Raw genomic sequence first — 20,394 nt, 5'->3', positions numbered from 1 at the left:
AAACTGCTCTCAATTTTGTTGCTATTGTAAATTTCTGGGCTATTGGATAATGCTATAATAAGCTCATGTCTAATGTGGTGCTTATCAGTTTCATTTTTAGATACTGTCACCAGATGTACACAGTCAAAGGTGTGGACACAACAATCACACTGTCACAGAGATCACTACGTTGGTCCAGTCTGGAATATCACAAAAGCTATGAGATGGATTGCTACTAGACCGACATTACACAGACATTCACTATCTCCATAAATCAAAATGACTTAGGAGATTTCTAGACTTTTCCTCTAGCACCACCATAATGTATCAGGATGGATTGCTATGAATTTTGGTCCAGACATTCAAATTTCCCTTAGGATGAACTGTAGTTATACTGTAGCTTTTCCTTTGGTGCCATCTTAGGGTCAGACTTTCAGGTTGTTTAATGCTTTTGTTTATGACTAAATATCTAAAAAAACAAATGATTAATTAAGAAGGTGAACATGTTAAACATTATACTTCCATGTTAGCATACGGGCATTAGCATTTAGCTGTGCACCAAAGCCATTACTGTGGCTATAGACTCTTAAGTCTTGTTAGATATTTAAATTCCCCCTCTGAAAACACAGAGCCTCCAGAACAACATATTCTATATACAAAATCTATAGACACATATGCCCCCCTTCCCCCCACTTAAGAAGCAGTCCAGCTGGCTAGTGCAGAGGTGAAGGGGAGAAGCCATTCTAGTGAGTGAGGAAAGCAAATCATGAGCTGCCAGGGGTGTCAATCTCAACAACAGCTGCAGCCTAAGGCTGGGCCCACACTTTTCGAAATCTTAGCCAATTTTAAAGATATGAGAGACCATAGATATCCCGATCCTGTCAGAGATATAACGATTAGGTCATTCAACACCTCACGCTATGGGATCATATGGCCCAAGAATCGCTTCAAAGCGGCCTCATGCAGGGGAAGGCCCTCACCATTATCAGGAAAGGTAAATCAAACCCTAAATTGGGGTAATTATCCTGTAATGTGGGGCTGGCTTAAATGCTGCATTCACATGGTATTGTGGGTCTACTCATATGTACACAAACACACCGAGAAACACGCCAGATTAAATTTATCAAGCTGGATTGATTTCTCCTAAAAAGAATGGCCACCTAGGCAATTGATTAGGCAGCTCTGGGGACAGGCAGCTCAGCGGTGAGATGATGAAGTCATTGTGCCGCTCACACTGACATACACAAACACGCATTCACACAATGCAAATATTTCATAGAAAACAGAACTTCTGTTCTCTGCAGTCCTCATATGAAAGGTGCTGGTGTACAGTCTAAAAATTCAAGCTGCAGAGAGACACTTTCAGCTTCAAAATGTTAAATGTTGCTAATCTAGTCATGCAAAGGAACAGGAGCAGGAACAAAGAAACCCTAACATATGCAAATGCTGACAAACTCTGACACACACTCAGGCACACGCACACACATGCAGGCTCTAATTGAGCGTTTTTAATTACCATAAATGGGAGCTTTGTTTAACATTGGTGTCAAATTGATTAGATACAGTCTGCATGATTGTGTGTGTGTGTGGGTGTGTGTGTTTGCGTGTGGCTGTGTGTTTGTGAAGGCCTATGTGTGTGCCTGTGAAAGACTTCCTGTCCTGCCTCTGCTCTGGCCCTGGTGGTCCCAGCTGGCGTGGGGAGGAGATGAAGCCATGGCAGTGGTGGGGGAATTAGGGATGCAAATATCCCTGTCAGCCCTGGCAGCTCCCCAGGGGTACACATGAATTACATGATCTGATTTGAACCTAGTGTGTGTGTAGAAGTGCTTGTGTGCATATATTGTATGTGTTGGGCTGGAAACTACACCTGCCTCTTGTCAATGTACTCCTGAACAAACACTCCAGCTCTGAAGAGGCCATGAAACCAACTGAGAAGCCTTTTATAATGGCCCACTCAGTATCTTAAAATGAGAGTCAGCAAGAGTGAGGGTGTTATTGTAAGTGCATGCATGAACTACATCTGCATCCTCATGCAACGCTGCTCTTAGACAAAAGAGACAAAACAAACTGTCAGACTTCAAAGTGGTCAAAGAAATTGAAAGCTGGCATAAAAGAGGAAAACAGGAGATTCTGGCTACTACACCACAACAAGATTATAAATGGCACACACCTGACCGCACACATATTCTCTGAATATGTGTGCGGTCAGGTCATGAAAACATGCTGGCCTTTGAAATAGCAGCAATGTTAAAGAGCTTATTTCTGAATCCTCACAACAGCAAATTTTAGGCAGATGTTCACACGACTCTCAAGACTGATGGTCAAATATTGGACATAAGTAACTCCCCTCCCTGCCCTATCAGGGGAACTCAGCCCCAAGTCCATTTTCCTAGTGGAGATGTACATCTCTCATACATAACAAACAAATCATCTTTTTTTTTTTTAAGAGCTAAGTAAACAGGTTTGTTGGGGATGATTTTCAGCTGCACAAGTTATTTCACTCACTACAGGACAGTGCATGTAGAAATGACTCCAAATAAACTACAATCCCTGTGTTTCATTATTACATGTCACCCAGTGCTACAGTGTGACTCATTTATGTGATTTTAATAGCTTTAGGACAACAGTGGAAGTTTATGACAGGAGAGGAATAAGCTACTGTATATCAGTGTTTGGAAGCACAGGAAATACTTGCTGGTGGGATACATGTATTTCTGGTTTTGGTCATTTAATGGAAATTTTTGACAAATGATAAAATACTGCCAACTTTATTCAAGAGTTAAGGTAATAATCCTGTGCGCAGCCCGAGACAACGTAGACTGCTCATCCATCCAACTGGGTGCCGAAGGGGGACAGGATTCTCATTTCTCACAAAAATATGACTCCAACGCACACTAAAGATGTATAGATATGGAATCCTCTTTAATAATTTATGCACATAATTGCAAGCAATGCATTTAGCATTACAGCATCTCAGTTGTAAATTGGAGTGTTTTAGCTTTGATTGCCAACTTTATTCTTAAAAAAAATAATAATAATAGGACTGTTTCTTGATGTGAACATCTGATGGTTAGCAGACCGGAGTGAGTTGATGTCTGCTTGTTTTTCTCTCTTAGTCACTCAACTCTCCTCTCCATTAGAAAGAAACAAACTCCCCAAAGATACACTAATGGCTCTATTCTGCTATTGTGTGTGTGGATGTGTTTGTCTGGTAAGATCCCTCTTTGACAGTAGAGTTCTGTCAAAGCTTCTTTTTTATGCAGAATGAATGAAGGTGTGAGTAATGACTCCTCTATTCCTTCCTTAATTCCCTTTGGAGTTCATTTGTCCCTGTCCTGTCCATGTGTGTGCCCAGATCTTAGTGTCACTATTATAACCCTGCGCAGGCTACAGTGCACTTATAACATGATAAATGGGCGTGGTTGAGCATCACTTTAAAATAGTAATACACTTTGAAAGTAGCTGTTTATCTGTTCCAAATACAATCATTACAATGTTTTTAACAAGTGATCACACAAGAATCACACAAACAGGATGCCAGTAAAACCTTAGTTTTTTTGTTATTGTTTCTGTTTTAGCATCATGCTCAGTTAAGAGAATATTTGTTTAGGGCATGGCAGCAAAAAATGGAAGGTGAAACAAATGTAGAGCATGTTCATAATTGCTTATTTTGTTTGACATGACTTCCCATTCTAATACTCTTATTCCTTGTCTTCTCTCTTTCATTTTCTCTGTACTCTATCCCTGCTCAACATTAGAGCCCTTTGCTGACCTCAGACACTTTGCAAAACAGGAAGCATTACAACATAGAGCCATTCCTGCACATCTGGACAGGGTGGACAAACATTTTAATGCACCCAAATGTGCATCCACACACTTGCACATAAAACCACACATGCGCTAAAGTCGTCCACTTCGCCAGGATGTTGCAACAGGATATTAGAGCCCCTGAAGATCATATGATAAACTGATGTGACTGGCTTGTGAGCATATCAGAGCACAATGTTGCATCTGTGTACACAAATTTGAGAATTTATTGCTTCAGATGCTACAAATGGGGCAAAAGCTTTCCCATGACATAACAATTAGTGTGTCAATGCACATCTGTGAGAAAGAGAATACAGTCTGAGATAGTCAGTGGTGGTTTTGGGCAGCGGACTGTGATGAAAACCATGTCAAATCGAAAACTTCTTATGCAGCAGAACAGACATGGAAAGGATGAGAAACATACTAACTGACTTATAAACACAGATGCAGGCATGTGCAATATTAAACATAGATCAAGAATTATCTGTGTAGCATTTACAAATTCACGCTCTTATCCTCTCAGTGGAGATCTCCTTCCTCCTAAAACCTGGCTGTCTTAACGCTGACCCAAACACACACATAAACACACTCACCATATCTCTTTAACCACAGCCTTATCTGCTTAGAAGTTAAAGCACTATGCTATTAGAGGGGAAGATGAAGCTTTAAGTGACTTTACAGAAGTTTTCTTTCTCTGAAAAGAAGGTCGAGACAGAAGTAGAGATAACAAACATCTCACCTCTAGCCTTCTGAGAGATGAAGAGTAGCACTACCTAAAACACACACACACACACACACACACCACATATAAAAACACACATGTAGATGATACAGTCAACAAATGATCACCTAGAAGAAAACACACAACCATCCAGTCTGACAGATGTGGACATATTTCTGTGTAGCATCATGAAGTGTACCATATTTCAGCTGTATCTTGTGCTTCCTTGAAAACTTTCAGCTTGAATCTAAATCATGACAAATTTAAATACAAACCACATCACAGTCATGCGAACATACAGCCACACATACTAAATAAACCCAGCAATGAGCCAAGGCAGACCATAATGTGTGGCAATGTTTGGATGTATTTTTGTTCAAGGGAGTTGCTTCCTGTGGAGCTGTATTTTACAATGTGCCTGTACGCTTGAAAGCTTTCAGCTTGAATCTAAATCATGACAAATTAAAATACAAACCACATCACAGTCATGCGAACAAACAGCCACACATACTAAATCCAACATAATTTTGACTTGGACTTTATTGATATATAAAATGTCAGAAAATGGTGAAAGGTGTCTATCACAAATTCCTAAAGCAGCCTTCAAATGTCTTGTTTTGTCCAACCACTACCAGAACTGTGCAAAAATATTCAGCTGACAATTAAAAGAAACTGTTTATTTATACATTTGAGAAGTTGAGATAAGACACATTCGACTCAAAATGATTAATTTTCAAATTAATTGCCGATTAATTTTATGTCCACTAACTGATTATACAACTAATCGTTGCAGACCTAGCTGAGTTTTCTGCCAAATCACTGCAGGACTGAAAAACGTCTATGGTTGTAAAATGATGTACTGTATTTTTATTTTGGGGTACACCTAAAACATTTATGGAAATGTATTTGTTCATTTGTCTTCTTTATGTCATCATCATCAAAGCTACTGTAAGCTTGTACTTGGATGATTCACCCTGTAGTAATTTAAGGGAAATTTTCCCATGGCACTCATTTGAGGTAAGTTAAGTGCGAGTACTCCAGCGACATCAATAAGCACTTAAATCTTTCAAACATCAATACAAATGTAAAAATAAAGTCCTACCACTGTCATACTGATGGCTGGCAAAATGTATATAATCATAACAGCATAATGTATCTTGTTTTTTCATGATGATGAGCAGTGTGTATATGTGTTGTGTAAGAGCTGATGAGACAAAAACAGAGTACTAATATGATTTAGGAGGAGGATGGCAGGAAGCAGAAAGCACTAATGCAATGGCTCCTGCATTAAGTCGGTAAAGATTGGCCACAAAGCACTGTAAACGCACACACAATAAAGACAATGAAAAAAAATGCATAATCATCCATATATCCATAATACATGAACACTCTTCCTATCTATGCATATTGCTGGTGACAAAATTCCAGTCACACTAAAAAGATGTCCTCTGTCTTACTCCTGAAACACCAGAAATATCCTCTCTCCAGTCTGACTGGTGAAAGAACACTGCTACCTGTCAACTCACATCATAGGTGAAAGAGAGGAAGAGCAGGAGAGGGATAGAAAGAGGGAGAGAAAGAGAACTGGAGAATTGGAGGGATATGTTATCACTAGCTTTCCTTGGGCATTTGGGTTTATTTGGCTTGTCACCAACTCCTCGGTGGGAGGATGACAGGAGAGGATATCAGTAGCTGAATGTGTGTCTGAGCATGTGTGCTGCAGTGCTTTGCTGTTATTTCCTACAAAGCTGTTAAGTTCTCCTGAAGAAGCTTGTGTGTGCCTGTTTGTCTTCTTTTTCAGGCTTTTGTCAATTCTTCTGTTGAGTTGATTGTTCTGCTGATGGCTGACGAGGATGTGAGAGTAACCATCAGCCAAGCAAACATGCCCACACACAATACAGTGTCACAGTAAAATAGCAAGCACGTTGGTAGTCAAGGCTGCCTTTTATGAGCATTCACGTGTCACTGAGTCCCATTTAGCGCTCTTCTTCTGAGACTTCACCGTCATGCAGTGACGCAGACCCCATCCAACACCAAAACCCACACAAGCTCCAATCTCCTAACCGAAATCTACATTCTCTATCTGATCCTTCATAAAGTAAAATAAAATCCCCCAAATACTCAAATCTCAATCCAAACAGATGTCCTTTAGTCTGTAATTCCTTTTACTCTTGATGGCTCGCCTTTTCCCTGGTGATAGATCTGTGATTAGAGGAACTCAGGCTGAATCTTCTCATTATCTTTATGCGAGGACTAATCCGAATGCTTGCTGGTGATTTTAAACTGGATTCTCTTTAAATCTTGCCTACCCCATGCTGGGAAAGGCCACTGCTTTAGGGAGCTTACCCTCTAGCCCACACCTCATTAAAGGTGCTGGATGGGATCGGGGATGTCATTAGTGGAAAACATCTGAGGTTCAGTGCTTTAGATGACCCCTGGCAGTCTATGAAGTATTTCAGGCTGAATTTATAAAGACAGTTTGTCATTAACTTTGTCAAGGATGCTAATACTGTTAACAAGATATTAATGCATGTTGGATTTGGGAGAATTATCTCTGCAAGTCCAGAGCTGCTGCCCATGAACATACAAGTCAAGTAATTCTCTAAATCCAATTAATAAAAAGCTTTTCATCAGTGGTTAAATGTGTGTCCGAGTAGAGAAAAACAGATAATACTGAGGGTAATCCCAAATCATCTCACAAGATAAACATACAGGCCCAACCTTGAAATATCCTGGATTACTTGTCTTCTGTGTGTGTGGGAGGGCGCCTATCCCCTTTAAGTGCATAGATGCTCTTGGGTTATACATTACATCCTGATTAAACTTCCTTGGCATTCTTCATTAGCTATTAGTACTGCTGTAAAATAATCTGAAAAGGACAGTGTCACAGTGCGTGCCACCAGCTGTCTGCAGCAAAAGAACAGAGCTAAAAGCTAACATGCCCATCAGCAGGCCGTGACCGACTCAAAGGTTGGTTCATCACGATATATAATATTGTGCAGTACTGGGACACATTGCTTGCATGTATGTAGGAATCAGATGAGGTGTAGGTGTAAGTGTGTATGGGAAGGGAAGGAGAGGAACACTGGGAATGATCAGCTGAAACCAATTAGCTGTGTGTCCCATCGGAAATGAAGAAAATGATATGAAAAAGGATGAGTCTACACCTGCAAGCTACAGGGAAAGTTACAATTAACCTTTTCCCTAACACACATGAGTGTACTCCCACAATTATCCTACACACCTTTTCTTGATAAACCCCTGGCAGGCTGTGGTACACTTTAATGACCCAAAGCTACCAGGGACACCACATAGAAATTTAGGTCTCTGGCTATTACTCCAATGTCCCTCTCCTTCTCTTAGCCTGTCTCCATCCCTCTCTCTCATTTATCTCCCTGTGTGAATGAAGCCCTGTTCTTCCACTTTCTCCCATAAATCTCAATTCATTCCCTGTTCCTCCCTCTGCCTTCTTTCTGTTTATTTTTCCCTTCTCCTCACCTGGCTGTGGCCAGCAACATCACAACAGGAACTAAAAACAAGGTCACACAAAGATACACATATCACATGTACACACACCTCATGTACAGCACACACACACAGAAGGCGCCAGGGGCAAGGTTACACACGCTGTGATTTGGGGCTGTGCTGCAGGAGGCAAGCTACAGAAGAGAAAAAGAGGAAACGAGGAGAGAGGAAGAAGACAGAGAGAGGCATGACACTGAAAATTATTTCCTCATATCAAGTCAGATATAATGACCTTCTGCACTACTCTCTCCCCAGGTCCCTCACACTCTGATGCTATCTGCATCTGCCAAGAGGGAGGGATAAGAAAATGAGCAATAGATACAGAGAGAGAAACACGAATGTACAGACAGTGTGTGTGTGTGTGTGTGAGTGTATTGATGAATAATGGATGATAGGTGCATATTCAGACCCTGGTTTGACCTATTAGTCACAAACTCAGTCATCATTCTCATAACACACACCTCCAACAGCTAAAACTGCGGATAGACACTGTGTCCCGACACGTTTGCCCTCGATGTGTGTGACAGTGTATATACACGGAGGCATGCATGTGTGTGTCTGTATATTTCTAGTGTGCGCATGGTAGCTTGCTAACTACCTGCCCATGCCACCACCCCTTCAGATTCCCCTCGCTCCTCCTACATGTTGCCCCCAGTAACAGGGGGAGGAAGTGGGGGAGGGAGGTCGGGGGTAGGATAGTGACCATCTGTCAGCGTCCCAGAGATCAATGGAACTAGAAGGGAGGAGGGACAGTAGGGGTGAGGAGGGTGAGGGAATAGCACGAGGCAAAATATGTGGCACACTGTGACCGGAGCCTGGTTCAATATGTTGCCGTTTTATTTACCGACTGAAAACACACACCCCACTAGTCCCACTCACACGGCCTTTATTAACAAATGGCTGATTTTGGTGTGAGCCAGGAGACTGCGGTACTGATATGAAACATGCAGGCTCTTAACTGCTGCACACACTGATGCATCTATGTGAGGACTGCTTTCAATTTAAAAATATGCTGCCATGCAAACCATGACTGTTTGTGACATGAGTTTGTGACAGAAAACAAAGATAGATATACAATGAGAGGAGAAAGAGGGAGGGGGGCATTTGATTGGTTAATATATATCTAGCTCGCCGTGGCAGTGGGTCAGAGACTAGGACAAAACACTCTAGTGCTAGCTAATGAATTAACTACAAAACAATGTCAGCCCTCTAGAAATGCTTAAATCAACTGCTTCATGGGAGTGCACAACACTAATGCATTAACTACACACACATTTAAGCAAACACATACAAAATAAATCAAATTTACTCATATGAACAAAGCATATTTGAATGCTACATTCATGTAAGCAGGAAGGCTCTCGCCACTGTATGGTGAAAAGTACTTAGCAAACCACACTGACATTATTCTTTGCTGCAATATAGACTGAACTCATTTAAAATTCACCGTTGATGCTGGAGCTAGAGCCTGAGCTGGAGGCAACGGTTTGGGTGTGGAGAGGCAAAGACAGCACCAGAGGATAGTGGAGGAGAGGAGAGGGTGTAAATGTTACTCAGTCTCCAGTGAATCAATAACAAGTAAGTGAACTTGTTGACATAACTGTAGTCTATGCAGTTTGTCCCAGGCTTGAACCTGTATATTTTCATGCAAAACAGAGATAGGAATAACAGACTCACCAATCATCTGGCTGAAGAGTAACTGCTCCAGGTCTCCCAGAACTGTCACCACTAACTCTGGATCCACCTTCAGAAAGCCCTTATCATCTTCTCCCTCCAGCCCTTTCTTTTCTTTATTCTCCTCTGTTGACAAAGCAGCAGATTTTCCCCTCTCCCCTGGCTTATTCCCATTAGTCCCAGTATTCCCAGCTCCTATGGAGTTACCCTTAGTCGGTCGGTCAGCAGGGTCTGTGTCGGCACCCTGGCCCGCCTCAGATGCCTTGCTGATGGGCTTAACCTCTGCATAAGGTCCGCGTGCTTTACCAGGGGCAGGGATTCGACTAGGCTTCCCCACATTAGAAGTCATAGTCTGAGAACAGAGAGGTTTGGGTTTCCCCTGGAAGAGAGACTGTTCTGACTTTGAAAGTGTCCGGGATAGAGGTGTTCTTCCGCAACCAGTCTGACCTGTCTTAGTCTGGCCTGCTTTGCTGGTGCCAGTGCCAGACCGACTTGTGTCATCATTCCAGCGGGGAGATTGGTACAGGTGCAGCTTCTTCTCAGCATCAGTTAGCACAGACAAGTTGCTAAGTGACTGCTGCTTGCGGAGCCTAGATGTATTGGGGATTGGAACAGGGATAGATCCAGAGGTGGGCCGGTAGACCTTGAGCTCTGAGGGACGTGAAGGGCCCTGGGGCAAAGCGGAGGGCTTGGCCAAGGGTTTCCTAGAGGCCATGGCCTGGGCTGAAGTATCCTGGCAGGTGACAGCAGCAGACCTGAGGTCCAGCTCTCTGGGCTTAGCTGTCATGCTAATGTTAGCCACATTAGCCTCCAGCATCCCTCCTGCAGGAGCCAAGCAACAACATCAGTGACATACTCTGAAACACACACAAGCAGACTGAAAGAATGAAGGCAGAAAAGAGAGGAAAGAATGGTGTAAAAACACCAAGACTGTCTGGTTTGCTCTTTCTCTTTGCCTCTGTGTCTCCACTGAGTCCAGATTGAGCCAGACTCCCCACTGTGTAAGACTGTGGATTCACCCCTCTTTCGAAAATGACGAGCGGGTTAATAGAGTGGCAGTAGCAGTCACCCTTAATCACTGCTGGTAATCCATAGATCTGCAGATCTGTGTCCAGTGCCTAGATCCAGTCCCTCACAGCATGTCTGCAGCTCCATGTACCACACAGATGACAGTAGTTCTGAAAAAAACACAGCACTGATCAGCCTCTTCCCCCGTCTCCCCCTTGCTCTGTATTCTCTTCTGCTTGCCAGGCGAGCGGCAGTCGACTGACAGGAGAAACAGTCGCAGCAGCGGCAACATCCCCCCTCCTCCTCTCTCTCTCTCCTCCCTCTCTCTCACTCGCTCATTTGCTCTCTCTACCCCTGCTGGCTCATTAACCCTCCCTCTCCTTCTTCCTCCTTTTTCCTTCTCCTTTTCTTTCCTGTTGTTTCTCGCTCTCTCTTCTCTCACAGGCTGAATCACCCGCAGTTCCCCTCTCTCACCAGTGGGTGCAAACATAAGGGCTAGGTGATAAATGATCAGCATCTTGTATTAACTAAGCTCTTCCCTGTTCCCGTGTTTCAATAGCAGCTCTCTTGTCTCCTCTTACAAAACCATGCTTCATCCTTTTGTTCTTGTCTCTTTCTTTTGGAAAGAAAGAAAGACAAATATTTATATTGTGCTCAAATGAGTGTAACTAAAATTATTTTGGATGCAGCCAGGGTAAAGACCTCTGCATGCACACACATAATCACATTAGCTGCTGTATTCATTCATTCACATTCTGCTTTTCTTATGTGTCCTAATCATAAGAGGCCCATCCATGATTAAGCTTAAATCAAATGATCTGAAAAACAGCCATGACTGCAGGATCAGCTTAGGAGGGGAGAACAGGACACACATTTACAAGTCCCACATATACAGCTCTATACGTCAGTCACTAATTATGCTTCCATTAGTAGCCAACAGACCTCAAATGATGATCGCATTATCCCCACATACCTCATTTTACTTTTCCAGTCTCTTTTCTCATTTCCTTCCTCCAGACCCACCCCTCTCCAGTTAATATACATACACAGGCCATTAAGTTTGCAGTTTGACTACAGATTGGTCACATTCTCATCTGTCCCTCTGTACACCCATTATGCTACTTCACTGGATTATAACAAGCGCACATGTGCATGTGTGGGTGTGTGAATGAGTTCTAGTGTCTATATTTTTGACAATCCTCGCCTGCATGCACAGGTCTGTTTCTATGAGTGTGTCACATTGATGAGACAGGCCCAGAGGAAACAAAGCTCCCATCCAGGGAGCAGGGTTAGTTGTGGCGTGTTCAGCTACATCATCTGATCATTCTGGACATCCCTTCTCAATCGACACAAGACACAGGAAGACACAGGAGTAACAGAGTTTTCTCCATCCTCTTTTGCCTCATCCTGTTTATTTTTCCTTTGTTTCACTATTATTATCATCCCTGCCTGACCTGGATTTAAATATTTAGAATCTGTTCCTGTTATCCCTCCTAACACACAAGGCTGGGTGGAGATCCAATAAGAGTAACAGAGTAAAAGAAAGAGCATGAAGTCATCGTTTCTCACCGGTCTTTATTTTCCATTAGAGGCAATCATCACAGGGCAGAAAATGAACTTTAGCTCCATCATTAACAATCAATAGAACTGTTTTTGCAGTACAACTTATTTTTGCCTGTTAATGCATCTTGCCTTGCGCATAGGCCTCATCACTTAACTGGTAGAGTATTTATGCTCTGGGCGTATTCCAACTAGCAGACCTCACTTCATGCAGCAATGCCTGCAGCAATGATGTTATCAGACCGCCAACAGTTTGTAGTAGCATTTAAAGAAGCAGGCTGTTTGACTAATGCTCATTTTCAGTTACATTTGCATAAATCGGTTGACACTATACCAGTGTGAAAAGAGGTAACATCCTGTTTCCTCACATTGCACACTCAGCATTAGAGAGGCATTTTAAATGGCTTATTTTTCAACAGTAAACTTGATAATATTATTTGAACCAAAAAACAAAATGACAGTGACACACATTAGGGGACAGTGTAGTGCATTTGTCTGACCTTGAATGTGTGTGTGTAATACAGGAGCTGAGTAGCAGACAAAAACATAAACATACTTTATCTGTTTTACTGTGCAAAGGCCAAAACCATTAATTAGAAGCAGCTAGCTTTAATAAAGGGCCAATGTTGAGGTGGTTATGCCACACTGCCAGAGCTGTGTGGTGACGCTTACGGGGGCTATGAGAGCTGGTAGAAGGCTAGTAGAAGAGTAAGGGATGTAATTTAAGGCTAATAGGTGCTGCATGTCAGCTCTTATGCCTCCCTGATGAGGGATTAAGGTTAGTTTAACAGGAGTGACGATATACAAGGCAGGTCTGTGTGGTGGACAAATGCTTGAGGGGCAAAGACGCGTCAGTGTTCTTGAAAGTATGTAAACACACAGGTAAAGTGTGTTGGCAACACACAGCTACTTGTTTGTTCCAATACTCGTCTCCTTGGCTCCACAGTATAATCACTTTAATATATGGCTGATCTAAACATATTCTTTCACTCTACTTCTGCTTAGTCTCTCTCTCTCTCTCTCTCACATTACACACACAACATGCTGTATGTGCAGGGTGTCTGACTGACTTAAGCAGTCTGGCCTAACATTTAAAAAAACTGGCAGTTTCAGAGAGTAGTAAGTGCCAGTGCTCACTATTAAATTACACATTTAGCACATAGCAGCCTCATGCATTCAGTATGGTACAGGTGTGTGTGTGTATGTGTGTGTGTGTGTGAGAAAACGCATTTGTGGACTGACCATAGTGGCTACAGCTTTGGGAACATCGTCACGATTATGCGCTTACACACATAAAGACACTTTTAAGCAAAGGTAAGTAAAAGTAACAGGGGTGTAGACAGAGATATAGTGATGAATGGACAGATTGAAAACAAAATTAGAGAGAGAGAGAGACAGGCAGGCAGAAGGAGGCAGAGTGTCTCAATACTTTGCATGAGTATATTTGCCCTAGCGTCTGTAAACAGTGTGGAACAGCTTTGCCACTATATTTCTACACAGCACTCATAGCCAGTAGGACACACAGAGACACTTTGTGGCACATCATATGCATGTTTACAAAGTTGCACAAGGTCTCCAACTTTAAAAGGAAAATTACTGCAAGAGAAGAGGAAAGCACTGCTGCTTTGGAGGCAACTAATTGTATCAGCATAACTTTAAGAGGAACAGTTCTCATCTGACTAAACAGATGGCATGCTTATTTTCACCCACTCCCTGTTGTCAGTCACTCCTGGGTTCCTCTTGTTGAGTCTTTTTGTGCAAAAGCAAAAGCAAAAGAAAAAAAAACTTGTTCAAAACATGAAACAAGTGTGAATTGGGTGGAGAAGTGAGAAGGAAATGATGAAAGTGAGTGTGACTGAGAATAAAAGAGGAGCAGCTCAGACTCCATGAAACAAGCCCACTGGATGCTCCTGGTGGAAAATATAAGAATGTTAAATTAAAAGAGAACAAGAGAATGATGAAGGTGAGATGAGGAGGAGGAGAAGGAGGAAGAGGACAGGGTGAGGAAGGATCTCTGCATGTGCGCCAGAGGAGCAGAGGAAGCCTGTAAGACAGAGAGGGGATATCCTGCCTGAATGCCTAGCCACACCTCCTACGTTTACTTATGTCCGCTAACACAGTAATGCGTGGGGTCCACAGGACACAGGGAAGAATAACAGACCATGACACACACATACACAGTGGAAGGCTCACAGTCACTCACACACTGGTAGCACACCAACACAAGGGCATGACTATTAATGTCCTGTTTACACACAAAATACTGAGATGTCAACATGATGCACAGAGTGTGTGGCTTCCTTGTCTGAGTCAAAAAATGTATATGTGAATGAGAGAGGGAGTTCCTCAACAGTGACACCTCTCTGGCGGCCTCACTCAGTGTTGATGATGCACAGCATGAGTCACCGAATTAAGCATTTGACTAATTCCGCTACTTAAAGGCTATGCATGACAACAGTGTGAGTGATTCTGACTCCAGCCTCTAGAAGTACAAATATTAATCCAACAAAAACACCATTCTCTCCCCTGGTCCACTCACCATTAATCACACACTGCTAAGAGCTAAAAAAACACCAACTGCCATCCAGAGAATCATAAAATATGTGAAAAATTTATGTTGTGTTGTGCATTGTACAAGGTATTGCTCTTTGTAGACGCTCCCTTGCGAATGCCTCAGTGTTGACATTCTCAGCACACTTCCCAAGGGTATCCCATAAGGCTGTGCTGCAGAGACTGGTTACCTGGTTACAGCGTGGTGCTCATACAGCAGTGATGGATATCATTACAGTGTGTGAGTGTGTTTCCTTGTCTGTAGATATATAAAACACCAGTAATCTGCACTGTATTGTATGTGCTCATATTCTGACGTGTTACTCCATTCGTGTGTCATGCGGGGGTGTGTGTGGTCTCATAGAGACACAGGGAGGTTACACACATGACTGACTCCATAACTTTACTTCCTGGGTTGCAACTAACCCCAGAGGTCAAAAAGGACCTTGAGTGTGCACTCATTCACCCGTTCATTAATTCACCCTGTCCCTGCTTTCTCTCCTTCTTCATCTCCTCACTCTGTCGAACGCAGCCATTACTGTGTGACCCCTGCATTCTTAGGAAATGTCCCTCGGGGGGCTGCTTGGTTTTACACTGCAGATGGTCCCCCCCCTCAGTGTAGCTGGTTGTCATGGTGACACCGCATTACACTGCTGTGACGTTGCCAGCAACCGACACAATAACAATGGAAGACATCGTAGGTATGCCGTTCTTGATTCTCGGTATGTTGCTGTTTTTAGTTAGTACAGCAACTACAGTGAAGTAGCGGTTAGCACTAAATAATGTTACTTTTAAAAATGGCGCTTTCTTTGTTCCAGGATGTCTTGCACATTGATGACGCATTTTCTCTGACCAATCGTTAATCTGGTGTTTACACATTACCGTTTGGCTTCACTTCTGCTAGCTTGGAACCTCAATGGAGGTGATGCCAAATAAGGCGAATAGAGTCATGTTGAGCTGGTACCAGTGGGTAGATAAGGGGCTTTAGTGCACTGTTACACAGGGGGCTGGATGGATCAGCATGTGTGATGAATGGGACCATAAAGAGCTTATTAATATGCCTTCCCGCTCATGCATGTACCCACCTGCATGGGCTTTGTGCATTCATGTGAACATTTAACACACTCAGTTTTCCACACTAATGTAATGTCTAAGGAGCTCAGCAATCACTTCAGCTGTCACGACACAGAGCAAAAAAGTCAGGGTCAAATACAGTATAGAGCAAGGAATGGCATTAAACCCTAAATAATTATTACTGTCTTACTCCAGGTGATGAGTGAGGACATAACCTAGTCAACACTTAACATCAGATCATCTTCCTAAAGCTACTACAGTAAAACACTCATCACCATCACTAATGTCAAATTGGCACGTCTCTGATTAAACTGGCCAAGGTGGATTATTGTATGCATTAAAAGTAGATGCAGCCCAAGGTTACCAAAATGCTATTCACTAGTGTGCAGGGGCATAAAAAGCATAGTGAGAACCAAGTTTATATAATTTCATACCTTCATTACAAAAGATCTACCAGTGAAAAAGTGAAATGCAAGAGGGCATTTTAAAATCTACTTCAGGGCTCCCCGGGATGAGGTCTACAGGCCAAAGACATATGCTGAGCCTTCTTTTCAACACAGACCACATATGAAAAACAATACTTTATACTAAATGAAATATTAAAATAAGCTGATGCAACTGGGACAATTATATCATTTTAGGGGTGGGCAATAATTTTCAAATATTCAAATAGTCATAAAAAAAAATTATGCAACTATGGTTTTGTGTTAAAAACAAACAGCCACTGTTTTCCCTTGCTTTTACATCATCCGAAAATAATGAGATAACAAAGTCAGTATATCATTTTACTGCAGCAATAAATACAAACAGCATAAACATGCAGAGACTACAACCATCAAGAAAGACAGTCACGGCGCGACTGGATAAACTGTATGATGATAATGCATGTGAGCATTTGACAAGTGTTGAAAAGGCATCTCTGATCTGGTCTGTCATATTCGAATAATTGTTGAAGAGTTCCCAACAAATATCAAATAGCATTTTAGCTTGAATTTCCCATTCCTATACCATTCACGACAACAGTGCAAGTTGGCTCATGGCCACTGAATTTAATGAACAAAATCTCACATTGGGAAACACCATGAAATCTCTCCTCTAGATTGTGCAAGTGCTTCAAAGGAACGTATGCCAATTTATTTTAAAATAACATGTCAAACTCACACCAAAGAGTTCAGTTATTTTTTTCTAAACGTCAGTCAGATGATGTCACTGAATGTGTGAAGGTGTTTCAATTGTCAGACCAGATGTAAATCATGACCTTCTCTACATTTACAATGTGTGTGTGTGTGTGTGTGTGTGTGTGTGTGTGTGTGTGTGTGTGTGTGTGTGTGTGTGAGAGAGAAAGAGAGAGAGAGAGAGAGAGAGAGAGAGAGTCAGCTGTCCATAGGGAATATCAAACCATACCCTCGCTGGGAGATGGAAAATGATACAGAGTCCACATTACATTTATCTTTCAAACACCATCTGCGTACTGTCACACAAGCACACATACACACACATCTTGGGACATGAACGCTTGCTCAAAAACCCCTCTCCAGAGAGCGACAAGGTCAGGAGGTCTGCGGGCTAATCGAAAGACCACATGGTGCTACACTTACTTTAAAATGTCCAGGTCTTCATTAGGGCCTCGGATAAAAGATGTAAGTGCTGATTATATTACCCGTGATTCAATCAATGTGAATCCAACCATATGGAAAACATTCAATTTGGGGAGAACTACTCATTTAGCATAGTCACGAAGGACAACCATAACCAAATCACATAATGATTTGGCCTTGTGTTCAGTTGGAGCCTTTAGCTTTGAAATATTTAGCCAACATTCAGTCGGTCTTTTCATCTGTGTGCACACATTTGCTGTTTGCTCTCTTTCCTTGTTACAAATCAAAATCCATCAACCCACTGACCTCATGGGCCTCCTCTTTTCATTTCTCTCGTTTTCTCTTCCTTCCCTCCAAACCTTTAATTCCTCCCTGTTTCTCACTCTGTATTCACTACCCAATTACAGTTATTATGGAGTCAGCTCAGCCTCCATGTACCTCCAGGTTCAAAGCCTAAAACACTTTTGTTCTGTTTTTCATGTCTGCTAAGGGCCAGTTACAAGGCCACAACCATAGTCCTGCCAGAGGCCTTTAAAGACTGGGGCTGGTCCATTAGCAGTTCCCATCCCGAATTTTCACAGTGAGCTGAATGAAAACAAATTGCTTTTAAAGGTTTAAAAGTCAAAGCAAAGCTGTTTGTCTTGTAATATGTTCAAACAATTATTATTAGTAGTAATAATAATAGATGTCAGAATATGATTTGTTTTCTATGTGCAGTAAATTTATGAAGTATTACGACACTAGTTTTGGTTGGAAATGCTTTGTTCTTTGTTGTCTGTATTTTGTCCTCACCCAGCTACATTATGCCTAAAACTAGTGGCCATATATAGAAAGGGTAATGATTCCAACAGTGTTCACCCAGTATAGACGAGAACATCCCAAGACCTCTAAAACTGGCACTACCAATGTCAGTTTCATTTCAGAGCCAATGTGCAAATTTACAGTCAAACAGTTAAAAACATATGACTTCCCTGATACTTTCTGATCACACTGGACATATTCTGTAAGGTATTTATAACCTAAAAGACATTTTGGACATTAAAGCTTCATACACACTAACTCTATGCTGCAAACTCAATCCCCTCCTATCCAACTGACACCGCATCAAAAAGCATTCACTAAGCCACTGATAAAATCATAGCCCTGAAGTTGTTCACATCTCTAGACTCAGACTGACCACGGCAATGCATGTCAGTGGCTGTGGGGACTGAGTAAGCCATTACTCAGACAATGAGTGGGTCATGCTGGGACTGTGGCTTTTTAGGTCAGAAAAACTGGAGAAAAAGTACTGTGAGAGAGGGATGGAGAGAAACACAAGGGAATGACGTGTTCTACTTCTCTGACAGCTCTTGAATGAAGCTGAAATCTGTGTGTATACTGTTTAGTAGCAATTTGAGAAGCTTTCCATTTCATCCCATTACTGACCCACATCACCTCTGTCATCTTCCTTCATCTTAGCTCATTTCTCTTTTCCAACAAACAGCAGCAATCAGCAGAGACCTGGGCTGAGACACATGCACAAAATTACCCTACCCAAGTTCAAACATGGCTGCTGAGGCAAAAAGAGTAGTAGCATCACAGACATACATTTGGACAGAGAATGCTTGTCTCATTGACTTCACTGGGTCTGTCAGGTTCGACGGTGAGAACCAAAGGTCCACCTGTCTGATGCCATTTAGGACTGCAGTAAATGCATCTGGCTGCCAGAAAGTAGGCATCTAAGTATACCTTAAGAGGTCTTCTCAGCACCGTGATGATAACATAATAAACAAAAACAGACTATAACATTTGTTCAGTGAAGAAGACAGAAAGAAAAGAAAGTGAATGTGTGTTACTTTTGCAAAAATGTACATGTGTGAATGGATCAGACCTGGTGTTAAGTCATCACAGCATACTTCTATGGAACCAGATGAGCAGTCACTCAGCTCGTCCACTGAGAAATCACTGTCCTGCACCTGCAACCTGTTAACACATCATGAACAGAGCCATCTCACAACTGTTACTGGTATATACAAGCCACTTCAGTATCACTGATTAAAAAATGCAAAGGCTACTGTGAATGACAGAAAAGGAAAATGGGCTTCCCCAAATGTGCCATTTTATAGCAGCTTAAGAATTAAGTTCTTGTCTTGATGCTTTCCAAATTCATTATCTTAGAAAACAATGCACTCAATGAAAATAACTGATTTGATCTTGATGTAGTGATTAATTTTGATAAAACAGATCAAACACAGTAATATTGCAGTTTTTACTTATTAAATTAGATTCAGACTGTTCTTGTTTTTATCTCATATCATGAAAGACTCCAGTTTGTGTGTGTGTGAGACAGAACAGTAGAGAGAGTCAACCCAGAGACTATCAGAGAAGATACTTCAACAAAAACATCACATGGATGTATGCATGCACACAAATGTATTACTGGAAAAGACACAAAGAAATTAGACTGAAATGGCCACAGCAGGCCTCTGGGGCTGGTCTTTACTATCCAGAGTGATAGTCAAGACTGTGAAGAGCTGTGAGGATATTGAGTGGTCATATGATAAAAACAGGAGAATGGATTTACAAGGCAGTCAGAGAAGGAGGGCTCATCACGAGGGGTTTAGACAAACTCAAGTGTGTGTGAGTGTACAATGTGAAAATGCGTTTAACATCATGGGAGTGAGGAGATTTGGGGAAAGTGAGCAAATTTTTTGCTGGCCCTCACTATCTGACACACCTTCAAAGGGTTATTTGAGGCTTGAGACTTGGTTTTAAGGTTAACGAATTAGGCTTAAGTTTTGGGAAAGGTAACAACTGGGTTTAGGCTTTTAACTGTGATGGTTAAGATTAGAGTAAGTGACTAGGTGTCCCCACAAAGACAGCCATGTAGGTATGTAAGAGAAAGTGAAAGCCATTCAC

At 42.0% G+C, this 20,394-nt stretch overlaps 1 protein-coding gene across 1 annotated transcript in view; it reads right to left on the bottom strand.

The window, feature by feature from the left end:
- Positions 1-20,394, bottom strand: part of LOC109968705 (neuron navigator 1-like) — a 78,584-nt gene that overhangs the window by 49,615 nt on the left and 8,575 nt on the right. The window contains exons 5-6 of the mRNA XM_020615180.1: positions 19,367-19,458; positions 9,710-10,528 (exon numbers count right to left, since the gene is read on the bottom strand). Of these exons, the coding sequence (XP_020470836.1) occupies positions 9,710-10,528; positions 19,367-19,458 (911 nt within the window). The remainder of the gene's footprint in view (positions 1-9,709; positions 10,529-19,366; positions 19,459-20,394) is intronic.

This window comes from Monopterus albus, unplaced genomic scaffold (assembly GCF_001952655.1).
Source record: "Monopterus albus unplaced genomic scaffold, M_albus_1.0 scaffold6.1, whole genome shotgun sequence".
NCBI classification, from domain to species: domain Eukaryota; kingdom Metazoa; phylum Chordata; class Actinopteri; order Synbranchiformes; family Synbranchidae; genus Monopterus; species Monopterus albus.
Note: the sequence above shows the minus strand (reverse complement) of the source record. Positions and strands in the feature narration are given on the sequence as shown.